At 39.1% G+C, this 18,836-nt stretch overlaps 1 protein-coding gene across 1 annotated transcript; it reads left to right on the forward strand.

The window, feature by feature from the left end:
* Nucleotides 1-11,257: 11,257 nt before the first annotated feature.
* Nucleotides 11,258-12,064, forward strand: LOC110925332 (early nodulin-75-like). The gene has a single exon (XM_022169286.1). It carries the CDS (start codon nucleotides 11,258-11,260, stop codon nucleotides 12,062-12,064), a length of 807 nt encoding a protein of 268 aa, XP_022024978.1.
* The last annotated feature ends 6,772 nt before the right edge of the window (nucleotides 12,065-18,836 follow it).

Genomic DNA, 18,836 nt, shown 5'->3' on the forward strand with positions numbered 1-18,836 from the left:
ATTTCCAAACAGGCATTTCTAACTGTTGGAGTAACCCTGAAGGTTTCTGGTGTTCTGCCTTCACTTGCGAACAAGTTAGACACTTAGATACATATATAGCTATGCCCTTTTTCATTCCGATCCACCAGAAGTTATTTCTTAAATCTTGGTACATCTTATTATTTCCAGGGTGCATAGTATACCTAGATTTATGGGCTTCTTCTAAAATTTTGCTTCTTAAATTTCCTTGCCTAGGTACCCGAATTCTTTTCTTGTGAAATCTCCAAATTCCATCAGTTCCCTGTTCTAATTCCTTTACCCTTCCTTTCATTCCTTCCGAAACATCCTTGATTGCTGTTTCTTGGATGTTTTTCAGTTGTTCCATTAAATCTAACTGTAGGTTTAATCTAAGAGGACGAACTCGCTTTTGCTTTTCAAGATACTTACGACTTAGAGCATCAGCGACTACATTTGCTTTTCCTTCGTGATATTGAATATCACAGTCGTAGTCACTTAGAATTTCCATCCATATCCTTTGCCTCATGTTCAATTCTTTTTGCCCAAATATGTACTTTAAGCTTTTATGGTCTGTATAAACGGTAAACTAACTTCCATACAGATAGTGTCTCCAAATCTTAAGGGCAAAAATTATCGATCCTAATTCTAAATCATGTGTCGTATAGTTTTCCTCGTGCTTCTTCAATTGCCTTGAGGCGTACGCAATTACCTTCTTGCGTTGCATTAGCACACATCCTAATCCTAGCTTAGAAGCATCACAATAAATTTCAAAATCTTCTGTCCCTTCTGGTAAGGCAAGAATTGGGGCGTTTATTAATCTTTGCTTTAAAATCTTAAAAGCCTCTTCTTGCCTACGTCTCCATTCAAATTTCACTGCTTTACAGGTTAGCTTAGTTAATGGCACAGCTATTTTAGAAAAATCCTTAATGAATCGTCTATAGTATCCGGCTAACCCTAGAAAACTTCTAACTTCCATAGCTGATTGCGGGACCTTCCATTTGGTGATTGCTTCTATTTTGGAGGTATCTACGTGAATACCTTCGTGATTCACCATATGTCCTAAAAATTGCACCTCCTGTAGCAAAAATTCACATTTTGAGAATTTGGCATAAAGCTTCTCTTTTCTTAACAAAGTTAAGAGTGCATGTAAATGTTCACAATGCTTGTCCTGGCTTTTGGAATAAATAAGTATATCGTCAATGAAGACAATTACAAATTTATCCAAGTACGGTTTATAGATCCTATTCATCATATCCATAAATGTTGCAGGAGCATTTGTTAGTCCAAACGGCATAACTGTAAACTCGTAGTGACCATACCTAGTCCTGAAAGCGGTTTTAGGTATGTCTTCCTCTTGTACCTTCAACTGATGATATCCTGAACGCAAGTCTATCTTAGAAAAGTATCTAGCTCCTTGCAATTGATCAAAAAGATCATCAATCCTAGGTAATGGGTATCGCTTCTTAATTGTAACCTTATTCAATTCCCTGTAATCAATACACATTCGCATTGAACCATCTTTTTTCTTCACAAACAACACTGGTGCTCTCCAAGGGGACGAACTAGGTTGTATAAATCCTTTGCTTAATAATTCATCTAACTGCTTTTTCAATTCTAACTTTTCGGTGGGTGCTAACCGATAAGGTGCCTTGGCTATCGGTGTAGTTCCAGGAATTAGATGAATTCTAAATTCTACTTCCCTATCGGGTGGTAATCCAGGTAGTTTTTCTGGGAATATATCCGGGTATTCAGATACTATTGGAATGTCCTGGAGTTCTTTACTTTTGGTATTAATAACTACCGAAACCATATACACTATTCCTTGTTTTCTTGAATAACTGGCCACTTTCATTACTGAAATGAATTTCATTGGCTTTCGTGGCTTGTCTCCTGTAACCATAATTATTCCTCCTGTGGGTGTATGAATTTCTATGGAGTTCTTATCATAGAGGATTCGAGCATGGTTGGCTACTAACCAATCCATTCCTAACACAACATCGAATCCAACTAAATTCATAGGTAACAGGTTTGCAGAAAATTTATGACCTGAAAGTTCTATCTTACCTTCCTGCAAAACTTGATCTATGCTAACAGAGTTACCGTCTGCTGTTTCTACTGTATAAATCTGCCTAAGTTTGGTTAAAGGTAGCTTAAGAGCTTGGCAGAACGAAGTATTTATAAAACTTTGGTTTGCACCAGAGTCAAATAATACTTTCGCATAAATGTTGTGAACTAGGAACGTACCCGCTATCACATCCGGAATCAGATCTGCTTCCTGTGTAGTCAACTGGAAGGCTCTTGCATTCTTTTTGGTAGTTCCCTCCGTAGGTTTTGCCTTGTTGTCAGCTGGTTTAACCAGTTTAGGGCAGTCTGTCCTAAAATGTCCAGCTTCTCCACAATTGAAGCAAATTGTTGCTTTCTTTCTTCTGCAATCTTCTTCTTGGTGCCACGGGATTTTACAGAAGTTACAGTACCCCTTACATTTTCCAAAGTGCATTCTTTTACAGGTACTGCAAAATTGAACAGTGGAGGATTGCCTAGTTCCTCTTTTCTTAAAGTTGTTACTAGCATTACCCCCTCGAAATCCTTGGGTAATCTTCTGAGCCAATTCCTTCTTTCTATTTTCTTCTCGCTAGGGGTGTGCAAAAAACCGAATTAACCGAACCATAACCGAATTAACCGACAAAACCGAACCAAATCAAAAACCGATGGGTCGGTTAATGGTTTTTTCGAAAACCGAAAGTAGTGGGTCGGTTATGGTTATCAATGTTTCCATACCCACCATAACCGAACCGAACCGACATGTAATAAATCTTTGTAGGATTTAAGACTTTTCACCATATTTTTAATATTTGATGTTTTTGACTGGATATTTTTAGTATTTATGGGTTTTTCATATCGTTTTGTCGTTTTGGTTGAATGTTTATTTGAGTTTATGGAATATATTATATCACTTTATTTGGATATTCGATAATAATTAGTATTAATATTATAGATTATATTGATTTTTTAATAATATAGGCAATAACAATTTATTCCATGTTAAAAAATTAAGCTATTTTAGCTAGGCTAAATACACGGTTAACCACCCACAACCGACCCGCTATAACCAGCAAAACCGATTAACCATAACCACCATAACCGATCGGTTATGGTTATGGTTTTCCAATAACCGACATCGCGGTTATGGTTATGATTTTAGGCCAAAACCGACCCAAACCGACCCATGCACACCCCTACTTCTCGCGTGTGCACCAGTCCGTCGGTCAAGGTGTTGGTAACTCCACCGCATCGTCAATTGTGCGGGGTCTTGCAGCTTTAACGATATCACGAATCTCGCTAATCAAACCCCAAATGTAGCGAGAAATAAGTACTGGCTCTGGCGAAGCCAGAGTTGGCACAATTCTGGCATACTCGAAGAATTTCGAAGTATACCCTCGACTGTCAACATCCACCATTCGGTGGCTTAGGAACTTGTTTGCCATTTGTTCCTTTTCATATTCGGGACAGAATTTTCTTTCCACCAATTGTCTAAATTCTTCCCAATTCATGGCATAAGTCATGTCACTTCCCTTGGCTTGTAATGCCGTATTCCACCATTCTAATGCCTCTTCCTTGAAAAGGTGAGAAGCATACATGACTTTATCTTCCTCGGCGCATTTACTTATTTTAATTACTGCTTCAGTTTTCTCTAACCAACGCAGTGCAGCAGTCGCCCCTTCATTGCCTGCAAATTCGACAGGTTTACGGCAAGAAATTCCTTGTAAGTGCAACCAGGTGTTGCAGCTTTCATTCTCTTGAGAATTGGGGCTTGGGTCACATTATTATCATTGTTGTCGCCGCCTCCATTTACACTGTTGCTAAAATTATCGTCGCGCATACATTTACTGGGATAGCATTGGCTATTCCCTGAGCGCCGATTGCCGGGATAGCATTGGCTATTCCCTGAGCGATGATGTTTTCTATATCTTGCCGATTTAAAAAGTGATCCTCATTATTGTGTTCTGATTGATTAACTTCATTAACTGGTTCATTAACAGCGTGTTCCATCTGAATATTAACAATATATATATATATATATATATATATAAGTTATTGGCACAAATAAATACAACCAAATGCAATAAAGTAATCGCACAAAATCACGCCAACACGTATAGCCAAAATTGTCGACTTTGCGACTTTCATATTTTATATATTTTAGTATGCGTCCATACACACTAGTTATCTTACAAAAGTTTTATTTTAAGTTATTTTACATGATTATATTTTTATTATTATTATTTTATTGTTATTAAACACATAACCACACCACACAACCACAGTTAGCTGACAATTCAGAAACGACGCTCCCTCTCGTCGTATTTCCATGAAATCCGTTCTCCCACTTCCCGGATTCGATTTCCTGCGTCCACCAGTTCTTCACTGTAGTGACGGAGTCCAGCCAAGTTTTCTGTGCTCATAGGTGGGTTTGGTGCAGGCTCAGGGTCAAACTGGGGGAAATAGGTGTTAGGGTTATTCAAAAGGTTCTGAAATTGCCAGTCAGTTGTCCACCATTCTTCCAGCTCTCCTAGAGGTCGGGGGTTGACAGTGGGATCTGGGATAGCATGTTCCAAATTCACTAGGAGTTGGAATTCAGCAGGGTAATTGAAGAGGTCTTCATCGGCAGGTCCGATGAGGTCACTATTTGCCAGTTTGCGATCCAGCTCCTCCCATGGTGGCATTTCCTGGGCTTGCCCTGAACTTTCCCCGATCTCCTTTCCTTTGGCTTTATCCTTCGGATCCTCAGTCTTTTTAATTTTCTATGCGGCTGGCTTCTTCCTACGCCCACGTTTCCAATCCAAAATCCTCCTCCTCTTTTTCGGCTTTGGTTTCTCCTGAGCTTAGGCCTGAAAAGTTATTGGCTCTTCAGTGTCAGCTTGGTAGCCAGATGGGTTTCCTGTGATATCCATATCGGTGGTATGGATAGTGAAATTTCGGAGTGCCTCCGATAGTTCGTTCATTCTGTTAGCACACATGAAGACACATACAATTTTAAGTTAAAATTTTATTTATTATAAATTAAGTTTCCACAAAATCACAGAATGGCAATTAGAAAAATTAAGTATTTCTAAATACTTAATTGGCTTAAATCAGTGGCTCTAATACCACCTTTTTCTGTCATGGCCCCCGTCCCGGTGGTACCCGGTCCAGGAGCCGCGGGACAGAAAACCCGTGGTATTTATTATTTGAATTGACAGTGGAAGTTTAACAGGATCTTTTAAAACTTGAAAATGCCCAATTATTTTATTTCACAATTTGGGATAACCCCATAATTTACAGTAAAGGAAATTTCATGAGGAAATCCCTTGTTTTACAAAACATGTTTATTTATTTTACTGAGCCACTACTTCAAGCTTGTTAGTGCTCCGTAGCACTTTCCTTGATTCACAATAAGTCACCTGAAACATGTTTAAAAGATTTTATCAGCGGGGAAATACTGGCGAGTCACTCAAGTTTATAAAACGACACTTTAGTTATAAATTACAGCATAAGAGCGATTACAGTGGCTACTATCTTATTTTTATCTGGCGCCGTGTCACACCCTGGTGACGATGGTCATACCACTATTGGGTCCTTTCACCCAAGTAGTGATGATTATCACTGTTAGGTTGGTGAACCTAACCGTGAGAGATTAGTAATGTGCACAATACCCCACTTGCCAGTGATTCAAGATAACCAAGACTTAATCCCTGTAATTATAACTTTTGAAAATAATTTAAGTATTGTAAAACATTGTTGATAAAAAGAGAATGACTAACATTGAAGGTTTAATTGGGCAGAGTTTAACCTACTGATTTAGCCTTGTAACCTAGTTTAAATAACAATGCACATGAAACTAGGTAAGTAACTTAATACAACATTTACGATAACTCACGAAATCAAAACCCTCACGACGAATGACAAAGTATAGCCCAAGTACGGGCAGCACTTAAACATCCATCAGATTGGTTTCAATCAATCCGACATTATATCGTAGCAGTGATCGAGTTAATACCCTGTAATCGTAGCAGCGCCTTGACACCTTAAAACTCGTTTTTAAGCAGAATATGAGCGCTTTGATTGAAAATTTCGAACACAGAAGCAAGTCCCATGCACAGGCAATTTATAGCAGATTTTAAGGTTTTACGCGGCCCGCGTAAACCCTTACTTAAACCTTACGCGGCCCGCGAGGGCCACCTATTCTACAATTAGGGCTAGCGTGTAACAGGTAGGTCCGCCACGTGTGCGACACGTGGCCTGTTCGCTTATCTAGTGAACTTTAAGTTGTTGCGGCCCGTGTAGCCTTACCTTATGGCTTACGCGGCCCGTGTGAAAACCAAATTTCTTAATTTCTTAATTTTTCATGAACATTAGGGTTTCAGGGGTTCGGGTTTTCACTTACAGGTTGTTTAGGGGCATTTTTGCAGGTCCTTACAAATACGACTGTGTCCTGGATATCCTCGGCTCATTTCATTTGAAAATGGCCACGACCAATGCACAGGGTGTAGGCGTACACCTGACAGATGCAAATGCTAAATAACCCACATGTTGGGGATAACTCCTTTGTGGGATTTATAGTGGTGAGCCGGTTAATCATGACCGGCTTCCAAACCGGCCCCATATATATGACAAACATGTAAAACTGTATACAAGATTTTATTAAAGATTGTCCCAAGTTATAAATGGTTTGTGCCTTGTGCGCCTAAATCAATTTTCATAAACTCTTTTCAAATGAGTCGGTTAATTGTATTTACCAGTGAAAACTAACGTATTTTCCAAAGACTAAGTGACAGGTACCTCTCGAAATTAGGCTGGAGCTACTTGGTGTCAAATAAGAGGATCTTGCCAATCCTTAGATGCATGAAGTCTGTTATTTTAGTTTCTTGTATTTTGTTTTATGATCCGCCTGTGGATCTCTATTACAACCAGTCTGTATAATCTTTTATTTGGACACTCGGACACTATGGTTTGTAATAGTAATTATCTACCAAGCCTTCCGCTGTGCTATTATATTGTGTATATTGACTATGATGATATCAACTACGTCACGATACTCCCCACCGGGCCCACCGGTAATATGTGAAAATATCAGGGTGTGACAGGTTGGTATCAGAGCCAACATTGAGTGAATTAAACACTAGCCTTTAGTGTTTAATCTCAATGACACAATAAGCACATTCCTTAGACTTCCGAGTCTAGGCAAATGACCTAGGATTATTCTTAATTTTTTGTAACACCTCGAAAATTCTTGTCCAATAAAATAAAGACACGTTTCATGTGGGACAAACGTGTCAGGAACCCGGATCAAATAAATATGTATGGTAGGATTTAAAAAGGGCGTCATGTTATTAAAATACCTCTGAACGACCCAAGGGCGACATGTTATTAAAATACCTCTGAACGACCCAAATTATAAAATCCCAAGATCCTTAAATTGTTTGACAAACATCTGTTATATATTAACCAGTTGTTCCTAAATAAATAAAATTCCATCTTTTATATGGAAATTAGGTCATTAAGGATGTTACTACTAAAATCCTGATTTAAATCCTTGTATAAGGGGGATTGAACTAGCTAAATAAAACATGTTTAACCTTTGTGAGAATCCAAGATTTGAATCCTTGAAGTTTCCGTCAACTTAAACTTTCACAAGAATCCGAAATGAAGTGAAAGCATGTAAGGATCATTCAAACATGCAATGGCTGAACAAAGAGGTCCCACAACTGAAAAAGATGGCATGACATTCGGACTTGTGAGATTGCATGGTCAATTCTTGGAAGTTTGCAAATTTTTTGTCCTCTGACCATCGGTTACGGACCGTAAGGGTCATGGCTTACGGTTCGTAAGATGCATACCTGGGCGATTTCAGCAAGGGTCGGTTACGGACCGCAACCATTTCAGCATACGGTCCGCAAGAGCTGCATACGGACCGCAAGGACTCAGGCTTACGGTCCGTAAGCCTGTCGCTGGCAGCAGAAAATGGACAGCTGCCTGTTCAGCCAGTTCCACCGCCTTATTTGGGTGGTATTCGAATTCAGGGACTTGTAACTGGTATTTTAGCATTATAGGGACACATGGAAACATCTGGTTTCAGTCCTAGACTTATGTGTATGAAGATCATGCATTGGAGCTCACTATATAAGAGGAGCAAAGTTGTGAACTTTCACTTGCTCATTCTACACTCTTGAAGCATTGCTCTGGAGCTTTTCTGGACTTCCACAAGTTTCCTTAATCTTCCCTAATCCTATTTAGGACCATTGTAAGTGATCCTAATCATCCTTAATCTATTTTAGCTTAGTTAATTAGCTAAAAGTCAAACCATCGTAATTAAGGTTTGACTTCGGGATTAGTCCATAATTACTCAGTTAAATCTCGAATTAAAAATACCTATAAGTAGGTAATTATGTGGGTAACAAACCCTTAAAAGGGTATTATCAGATTCCCACTCTAACCATGTTAATTGTCGAGTCAAAGTACACTTTAAAAAGTCAACAGAATGCTTAAATCCAAATTAACACATAATTAGCAATGTAGGATACATGCAACCTGTTTGATCATTAATATAACTTGGTAACTAGTGTAATAACATGTCCCAACATGTTCAACTCGACAATTTTCTGTCGCATAGTTTGACTTTCGCTTTGACTTTCAGTTCTGACCCGTTTTAGTCAAGATTAAGATTGCCTTAGAGCTTCTTTTGGACCTAGTAACACGTTAGTATAACCCTCTGTGATTATACGGCTTAGTTCACTAGTTGTCTAATTATTATGCAAATTTCCGTTAAATGCCCATATGTTGACCATTATGCCCAAATGTCCATAAAATATGATTTTAGAAAATGTAAAAGGGTAGACATCTTAGTTACTGAATTATAGACTTGTACCCGAAATTTGACATTAGTTTGAGGTCTAGATTAAGAGTTATGCTGATTAGCGTAATTGAAAGCTTTCTTAGTAATTAATTAGCATAATTAGCATGTAGCCTATCTAAACCCGAACTTTTACACAAAACTTTATACCTACTGTTATATAATAGCGTAATTTTGGGAATTTTAAAGATTTTTATTTATTTTTAGGCTTAGCATAACTTAGTGTTCTAGGCTTAATTCGGCTAATGTCGGTTTTGCCCTTTTGGGCTATAAAATGAGTTTTATAAATCCTTTTGACCTCAAACCTTTTTCTACTTATTTATTATGATAAATGTATTATTTGAGCCTCCTGAAATTATAAAAATATCAGCTTTTCTTTGAAAACCCAGAAATGGCTCCAAATTGCCTTTTTAGGCATTTTTACGACATAGTCTATGTCAAAACTAGTTTATATGTATAAGAGTCAATACCTACTGATATATTTGGTAATATTCTATATTATAACATTAAACTAAAGATTGAAACTCAGATTTCCAGTTTTGACCTTTTAGGCCTATGTGAAATTACCAAAATGCCCTTTCGGTGCATAAGATGGTTATAATTAATAAAATTCACATATATTTGATACCCTACTGTTATAACATGATAAACTAAGTATAATTACTGATTTATTCAGTTATGTAACTCAGATTGCTAGTCTAATTCTTTTATACCCTTTTAAATGACCAATATGCCCTTATGAGGCGTAATTTGAGTTTAAAATCATTTGAGGCATGATAGGACATATCTTACTGATATCAGGACATATTTTGTGCATATAATCTCAGGAAACTTGTATATGATTTATATGGTTACCCGTTACGCATTTTCGCGTTCGGATCGGCTTATGTAACTAGTTTACGCATAATAGCCGAAACGGGTCAAACCATATCATCTTTGTCTCAAAATCCAGAATGTGATCAATTTACCCATATTATACAAGTCTCCAAACTTGTTGGGCCTAAATCACATTCCTTCCCGGTTTTCGCCTTCCATGCGATTAAACCATATTTATTCTTTGAAGCTAACCGGTCTAAGCTTAGGCTATATTAAAGACCCGTTAGGATTCTAATAGGTTATTATAAACCTTCGTTCCAGAATAGGAGACCAGTAAAAGACACTTGCATTTGCTTATTGTGGTTTTATACTTACTCAGGTAAATACTTTTAACTTATTTTCACTTATACGGGCTTGGGGTACGGTATATAAAATACCGCTTGGTCGGACAATTGACCCTAACTCATTAGTAGTTGGGTATTATCAATGTGACCCATTTAAAATTTAGTTTTGTTTGTTTTACGCCTTGGGAGTTTAATGACCATGTCCCGGATATCCTTGGCACCATTTTACGAAATGTCCACGACCTTGACACGCGGGTGTAGGCGTACACCCGACAATGTGTCCATATAATTCAGGTATAACCGTTGGTTTCCCGCCGCGGATTTATACTATGTGGTGTGTCTATTAACCTTAAACCCGGCACGAACCGGGCAACTGAACGTATAACAAACATGTAATTCTTTTACAAGTTTAGATTTAATTAATTATCCCAAGTTATAAAAAGTTTTGTGCCATGTGCATTTAAATCAATTTTTACAACATTTTCAAAATGAGTCAGTTAAATTGTATTTACCGGTGTAAACTGACGTATTTTCCCCAAAAAGATTAAGTGCAGGTTTTACACGTAATAGGCTGGCTACTCCTTAGCATCGTTAGAGTCTCGCAAGCTTGGGATGCCATTCATCTATTGAACAATTTTCCTTTTTATGTTGATCCGCCTGTGGATCTATTTCAGCTACTATGTGATACTAGATATTACATTTTATATGGTTGAAATAAATCTATTTTATTGCTTCCGCTGTGCATTATAATTTGTGTTGTTTGACTATGATGATATCAACTACGTCACGATACTCCCCACCGGGCCCACCGGTGACACGTGGAAATTAGGGGTGTGACATTTTTCCTTTTGTCGTTTATATTTTGTTTTACTTTTTTGACAGGTTTACTAATCATTATGCCGCCAAGACTTATAGGCCGTGGAGGCCGTGGAGACACTCATTCGAGCCTGCGAGACACTCAGTCTCATTAAGTTCTTCACCATCATTTCACCCTTCCTTTGAGCCGCCTATTCAAGACGAGCCCCAACATTCTCCTCATTCTCAACATTCTCACCATTCACATCATTCATATCATTCTCTACACTCTCATTCGTTTCACCATTCCGATTCTCACCAATCTTATTCCCCGGGCCAATTTAACACAAACGATTATATCAACGAACCACTAGGTTACACCCCTCTTGGACCCGAGGACCATTTCTCGCAATATATGGAGATGGACGATGATCTAGATCCTGAGATGCCACCAACTGGGACGCCAACACATCCCATCAGTATCTCCAGCGGTTCTCCTTATGAAGGATCGCCATATCAAGGCCCCGAATCATGGGCCGAAAGGTGGAACACGTACCAATGGGAATTTACACCTTCTTTTCATAACTCTCCTCCACAACCTCCATTGGAGGAACCGTATCTTCAGGCGGTTACTCCACCGCCATTGCCCGTTGAGGAACCACCTCAACAACCACCAGAACCACCTCCTGAGCCACCAAGGCGGAGGAGGAATGCATGGATGTCCGTGCGAGGGGGACCAAGATTCAGTTCCCCACAAGCTTCAACTACCTACCCTCCTATTCTTGAAGATCCACAAATGGGTGGACCTTCTCACGCGGTGCCGGAAAATGATCCCTCGCCAGAAAAGGTTGCACCACCGCCACCGCCAATGGGTTATGAAAACCCAATACCAACTTACCCAGGTTCATCTGGGTATAACCCGTTTGAATATCAAACTCCTACGGGTTATGAATATCAAGCCCCTGCCCAGGATCCATATCTTGAGGCAGCTCAATTTAATGCACTTTATCCCTCACCATTTCCTCCAGTATACCCAACTGGGTATCCCGTGCAAGGGTATCAATACCCTCCTTATCAACAACAACCTCCACTTCCACAACTGCAAGCGCAACAAATCCTACAGAGGCTGGATCAGGTTGAACAGAAAGCAGAGGAACGCGATAAGAAGCACAACAAATTTCTTAAAGGTCTCGCGAATTTCATAAAGGGCAAGATGAAGTAGAAGTTTGTTTTATTTTATTTTGTATTGTAATTTCAATTAAGTCCCTGTGTGGACATTTCATTTCTGTATTTAGTCCCTGCGTGGACTTGTTTCTTTTCTGTAGTCCTTGCGTGGACAGTTGTTTATTTCAAGACCCGTTTAGGGCATTTCTTGTAATCGCTTAGTATTTTAATGGAATTTCTTTTAAAAATTTTATATGTGTACTTTATTACATCATCTTGCAATTATCATTTAATTTTAAATTGATCTGCCAAAGAAATTTCAAAAGAAGTCCTTAAAGGTATAACCTAGCCAAAATATGAATGGCTATGATGGTATAACCTTTTAAAGACAGTGATTCTCTGTTGCCATCTTAAAACATGCTAACATTCCTGGCAGTGTGACTTGAGAGACCACACTAGCTTCCAAAAGTACTTGGATTTTTCCAAGCCACCCTTATGGCCTATATGATCAATGTGAATCATGGCTACTAACATCAAGAATGATGTCTTAAAAGAACATCCGTTTGAGATGTTCTGCCTTCGGGCTAATGAGTGATTCTGACAAAGATTGTTATATTTTATAACTTCTTGTCCAAAAAGGCGATGAACTATGTTCGACCCTTGATATCACTGATCCAAGAGATCATTGATAATACTTGAATTGTCCTAGTGACAAGGCCTTTTGTGCCACCTAAATGTCCTTCAAGACGAGCCTTTGTGCTATATTAAAATGTCTTTAAGACATTAACAATTGTGACTTATGTCCCCTGCCTGATCAATATAAAGGATTATATCCCACTTGATTGCCAATAATGGTTCATTAGTAGCTTAGGCAAATCATAATCAAATAAATTTTGACTTGTTATCTAAAATGGTCTATATGGTTTATTAATACTATGGCCATCTAATCATCAAATACGATGATTCATTATATAATCTAAATAAAACATTATTGTTTGATTTTAGTATTTAAATAGTGGCTGGCTCTGACGAAGTTAACAGTCATCCGGTAGAAGGAAACAATAATGACACCAGGATAAATGTTACTGGTGCTGAATTATAAGCAATGATTAACACAGCAGTTGCTCAAGCTGTGGATAAAATGTTCAAAGAACCGAGTAATGTTCGGTCCAAAACTCATATAAAGTCCCTATCACACTCGCATACTTCGAAAAAGGATGATTCTCGACACTCATCCAATCAAAAGAGTGAACCTCAGAGACAAGTTGTCGTTAATCAGGCTCCCAAGTACAACAAGAGTTGTACTTACAAATATTTCGTCTCTTGTAAACCAAGAGATTTCACGGGAGAAAAGGGAGCTATCGATTGTATGAAGTGGTTGGATGAAATGGAAACTGTGATTGACATCAGTGGGTGTGCTAAGGAGGACGTCGTTAAGTTTATGTCTCAGTCCTTCAAAGGCGATGCCTTAACTTGGTAGAAAGCATCGGTGCAGTCCACAGGAAAGGTTCCTCTGTATAACCTTTCCTGGAATCAATTTGTTGATCTTATAAAGGACACTTATTGTCCGCAACATGAAGTAGAAAGGGTGGAGACTGACTTCCTCACTTTGGTGATGAAAGACTTGGATTGCAGGTCTTATGTGACCAGTTTTAACTAATGTCTCGACTCGTCCCGTACCTGGTCACCCCAGAACCCAAACGCATGGCGCGTTTTATAGGTGGATTAGCCCCTAGATTAAGGGAAACGTCAAGGCTTCTAAGCCTGCTACTTATAGATCTGCTGTAGATCTATCTTTGTCACTTACTCTCGATATTGTAAGGTGTAAGTCAAAGAAAACCACCGAGGAAGGGAAAAGAAAGAGGGAGGATGACTAGTCCCACCAATATAACAAGAAAAAGAAAGGAAACTCTGGTTTCAAGAAGGGGCAGTCGGGTGACAAGCCCAGATGTAAAACTTGTGATAAGAGGCACTTTGGAAAGTGCAATCAATATCCATAAGCCAAGCCTTGTGGAATTTGCAAAAAGAAAGGGCACAAAACTGTAGAGTGCCGAAACATGAAGGATGCAACCTATTATGGTTGCAATGAAAAAGAGCATATCAAGACTAACTGCCCTAAAATGCAAAGAAGCCTTCAGGCAAAGAAAACCAATGCAAGGGTTTTTCAGATGAACGCAAGGGAGGCAGTGAATGATGACAATGTCATAACAGGTACCTTCCTCATTAATGATATTTATGCTAGAGTTTTATTTGATTCAGGTGCTGATAAGTCTTTTGTAGACCATAAGTTTAGTAAATTACTGAATCTGCCTATTAAAACTCTAGACATAAAATATGAGGTAGAGCTCGCAGATGGTACCTTAGAAACCGCTTCAACTCTTCTTGATGGATGCGTTATATCCATTAAGAATCATTCTATCCCGCTATCCCTTTTGCCAATGAAATTGGCCGGGTTTGATGTAGTTTTAAGCATGGATTGGTTATCGCATAACCAAGCCCAAATTGCCTGCGATAAGAAACTAGTAAACATCAAAACCCCATCAGGTGAAACAGTCACTATTCATGGAGATACACAATATGATTTGCCCAACAACGTGTCTATACTCAAAGCATCAAAGTGTCTGAAGAATGGATGTGTCATCTACATGGCACAAGTGACAGTGAATGATCTGAAACCCAAGATTGAAGATATCCCAATTATTTCTGAATACCCTGATGTCTTTCCTGATGAATTACATGGATTAACTCCTGAGAGGCAAGTCGAATTCAGGATAGACATTCTGCCTGGATCAGCACCAATCGCACGAGCTCCTTACCGTCTACCGCCTACAGAAATGAAAGAGCTAAGGAATCAATTGGATGATTTATTGGAAAAGGGGTTTCATACAACCCAGCTCTTCACCTTGGGGAGCTCCTATATTGTTTGTTAAGAAGAAGGATGGTTCAATGCGTCTATGCATTGATTATCGTGAACTAAACAAGGTAACGATCAAGAATCGTTATCCATTGCCCAGGATTGATGAGTTGTTCGACCAACTCCAAGGGGCAAGCTTCTTCTCAAAGATTGATTTGAGATCTGGGTATCATCAACTCAAAGTTAGAATAGAAGATGTACCTAAGATAGCATTCAGAACAAGATATGGCCATTTTGAGTTCTTAGTGATACCTTTCGGGCTCACTAATGCACCTGCAGGATTCATGGATCTAATGAATCGAGTCTGCAAGCCATACTTAGATAAGTTTATCATTGTTTTTATAGACGACATACTTATTTATTCTCGTAGTCAAGTTGACCACGAGAAACACCTTTGGTGTATCTTATAATTGCTACAAAAGGAGAAACTGTATGCAAAATTCTCCAAATGCGAGTTCTAGCTTCGCGAAGTCCAATTTCTTGGACATGTTGTGAGTGAGCGTGGTATCTAAGTAAATCCCGCTAGAATAGAAGCAATTATGAACTGGGAAGCACCTAAAACACCTACAGAGATTCGCAGCTTTCTGGGATTAGCTGGTTATTATAGAAGGTTCATTGAGAACTTCTCAAGAATAGCTGCACCATTGACTACTCTGACCCGCAAGAATGTAAAGTTTGATTGGGTTCATAAACAACAAAAGTCCTTTGAAATCCTTAAGCACAAGCTAAGCAATGCTCCAGTATTGACATTGCCCAAAGGAATAGAAGAGTTTGTCGTGTACTGTGATGCTTCACACACCGGTATGGGTTGTGTGCTTATGCAGAGAGGCAAGGTGATTGGCTATGCATCACGACAACTAAAGGTGCATGAAAAGAATTACACCACCCATGATTTGGAGTTGGGTGCTATTGTATTTGCACTTAAATTGTGGAGACATTATTTATATGGAACTAAATGTGTGATATATTTAGATCACAAAAGTCTCCAACACTTATTCAATCAAAAGGATCTCAATATGAGGCAATGTCGTTGGATGGAGACTCTAAATGACTACGATTGTGAAATTCGCTACCATCCTGGTAAAGCGAATGTAGTCGTTGATGCATTGAGCAGAAAAGAAAGGATCAAACCTATAAGGATTAATGCCAAGAGCATTGAACTTAAGAACAGCTTCAATGAAAGGCTGTTAGCTGCTCAAAAGGAAGCTATATTGGAAACTAACTTTCCAAATGAAAAGTTAGGTGTAACAGCTGATCAGTTCTTACCTGGCAAGGATGGAATCCTCAGATTGAATGGTAGAATCTGGGTTCCTATCCATGGAGGACTTAGAGATATAATCCCTTAGGAAGCTCACAATTCCAGATACTTAGTTCACCCTGGAGGTGACAAAATGTATCAAGATTTGAAAGCTAATTATTGGTGGATATGTATGAAGAAATCTATAGCCACACATGTAGCCAAATGTCTGACATGCGCTCAGATTATAGCTGAACATAAAAAACCATCAGGTTGGTTACAACAGCCGGAACTTCCCACATGGAAGTGGGAAATGGTAACCATGGATTTTATAACCAAGTTACCTAAAACAAGGCATGGAAATGATACTATATGGCTCATAGTTGATAGACTGACTAAGTCAGCACATGTCTTACCCATTAAGGAGACTCATAGCTCTGACAAGCTAGCTCAGTTGTATATGGATGAGATTGTATATCTCCACGGAGTGCCAGTATCTATTATATCCGACAGAGATACTAGATACACCTCTCACTTTTGGAAAAGTTTTCAACAATCACTAGGCACTCGTTTGAATTTTAGTACTGCTTACCATCCCCAAACGGATGGACAAAGTGAGCGTACAATTCAAACTTTGGAAGACATGCTTCGTGCATGTGTTATTGATTTGGGTGGTAGCTGGGATAACCACCTACCTTTGATCGAGTTCTCCTATAATAATAGTTACCATACTAGCATTCAGGCTGCGCCTTTTGAGGCATTGTATGGAAGGAAATGCAGAACGCCAATTTGTTGGGCGGAAGTAGGAGAAGCTCAGTTATCAGGACCTGATATAGTCCTTGAAACCACGGATAAGATTGTCCAAATTCGTGATCGCCTAAAAGCTGCCAGGGATAGGCAGAAAAGTTATGCAGATAAGAGGCGAAAACCTCTAAAGTTTTAAGTAGGCGACAAAGTCTTACCGAAAGTGTCACCCTGGAAAGGTGTGATGCGTTTTGGTAAGAAGGGCAAGCTAAGCCCAAGGTATATAGGACCATTCGAGATCATCGAATGTGTCGACAGTGTAGCTTATAAGCTAAACTTGCCTGAGGAGCTTAGTGGAATTCACAATGTGTTCCATATCTGTAATTTAAAGAAATGTCTAGTTGATGAATCGCTAGCAATGTCTCATAAGGATGTACAGATTGATGAAAGCCTGAGGTTTGTTGAAAGACCTTTATCAATCGAGGATCGACAGGTTAAAAAGCTCCGAAGGAAGCACGTGCCTATAGTGAAGGTTAAATGGGATGCCCGTAGAGGCCCTGAATATACGTGGGAAGTTGAGTCCACTATACGACAAAAGTACCCTCACTTGTTTCAGTAAATCTCGGGGTCGAGATTTCTGTTAAGGGGGTGAGGATGTAACACCTCGTAAAAACGTGTCCAATTATGTAAAGACACGTGTCCTAAACTCTGAATATATAAAAGATTGAGTTTGAAGGACTAAAGTTGTCAAACGACGAAAATATGTATGCGAAGGGACTAAAACTATCAACATGCCAAACTTGTGCCTCTGAATGACCACATGCGATGAATATATTCTTAAACGAGTAATTATTCAAATATTAGAAGTCGTTTGTGGAAGTAAACTAAAGTTTACAAGATACCGGGGTTAAACGTGTCAACATGTTAATTCTTACCTCTGAGTGGCCTTTTAACAAACCCGGGACTTCATAATGTTCGATTACACTCGCAAGAATATATGATATAAATTTCACGAGGTTTCGATATCGTTATGTGTTATTTACACATATTCCCAAGAATTAGGGTTAAAAGCGTCAACGAGGCGAAACTTATGTTTTCGGTGATCGTTTAATGAAACCGGACCTAACGGTGTTTGGTTATACTCCCTAGATCATCTACAAACTAACTACAAGGGCTAGAAGTGCCTAAAACGAAAGATATTGAGCTTATAAAGGTGCAAGGACTGAACATGTCATGATTGAAACTTGTTTGGCTGGTCTTCTATAGGGTCGCGCCGCGCGACACCTTACCCTATATGCCGTCGCGCGACGCGACGGCCTCTTGTAATGGTGATGCCAGGTGCTAGTTATGTGACAACTCGAGTGTTTGACTTTCACTTTCGCATTTATTGCGCGTTGACTTTGACTTTGACTGTTTAGTTGTTGGATTGTGGACTTGAATTATACGAGTTGTGTGTTAATGAAAATATATATATACGTTTTGATTGTTTGATCGTGCATAGTTGTTTGTTACATTGTGAAACTTGTAAACTAGTTAGCATGAAACACATTACATTACACAAACAACCTTCGAAGGATGTCCACGAAACATGGTGCATGAATCGAAGGATGACGAAACACATCCTTCGATCCGGAAGATCATCCTTCGGATTGATAAGTCTCGAAACATATCATTCGGGCCATGAAGGAATCCTTCGACATCCTTCGGCCCAGTCATTCAGATGGGCTTGGCCCATTTCTGTAATACGTATATATACGTATAAGCACATAACCGGCTGTCATTTCTGTCATTTTTCAACCCTAAGAGCCATTTCACTGTGACGGCAGACTAGAAACCACCGGAACCCTTTTTGCGTGACCAAACCCTCATCTCGGTTAGTAAATCTATTTGATTTGATTTGATCGTTCGCTCCTCTGCGTATGTGCTCATGTGTCG

Source organism: Helianthus annuus, chromosome 17 (genome assembly GCF_002127325.2).
Source record: "Helianthus annuus cultivar XRQ/B chromosome 17, HanXRQr2.0-SUNRISE, whole genome shotgun sequence".
Classification (NCBI taxonomy): Eukaryota; Viridiplantae; Streptophyta; class Magnoliopsida; order Asterales; family Asteraceae; genus Helianthus; species Helianthus annuus.

What these genes read in the sequence shown, in the direction of transcription:
- LOC110925332 (XM_022169286.1), top strand. Translation starts at nt 11,258, where the DNA reads ATGGAGATGGACGATGATCTAGATCCTGAGATGCCACCAACTGGGACG.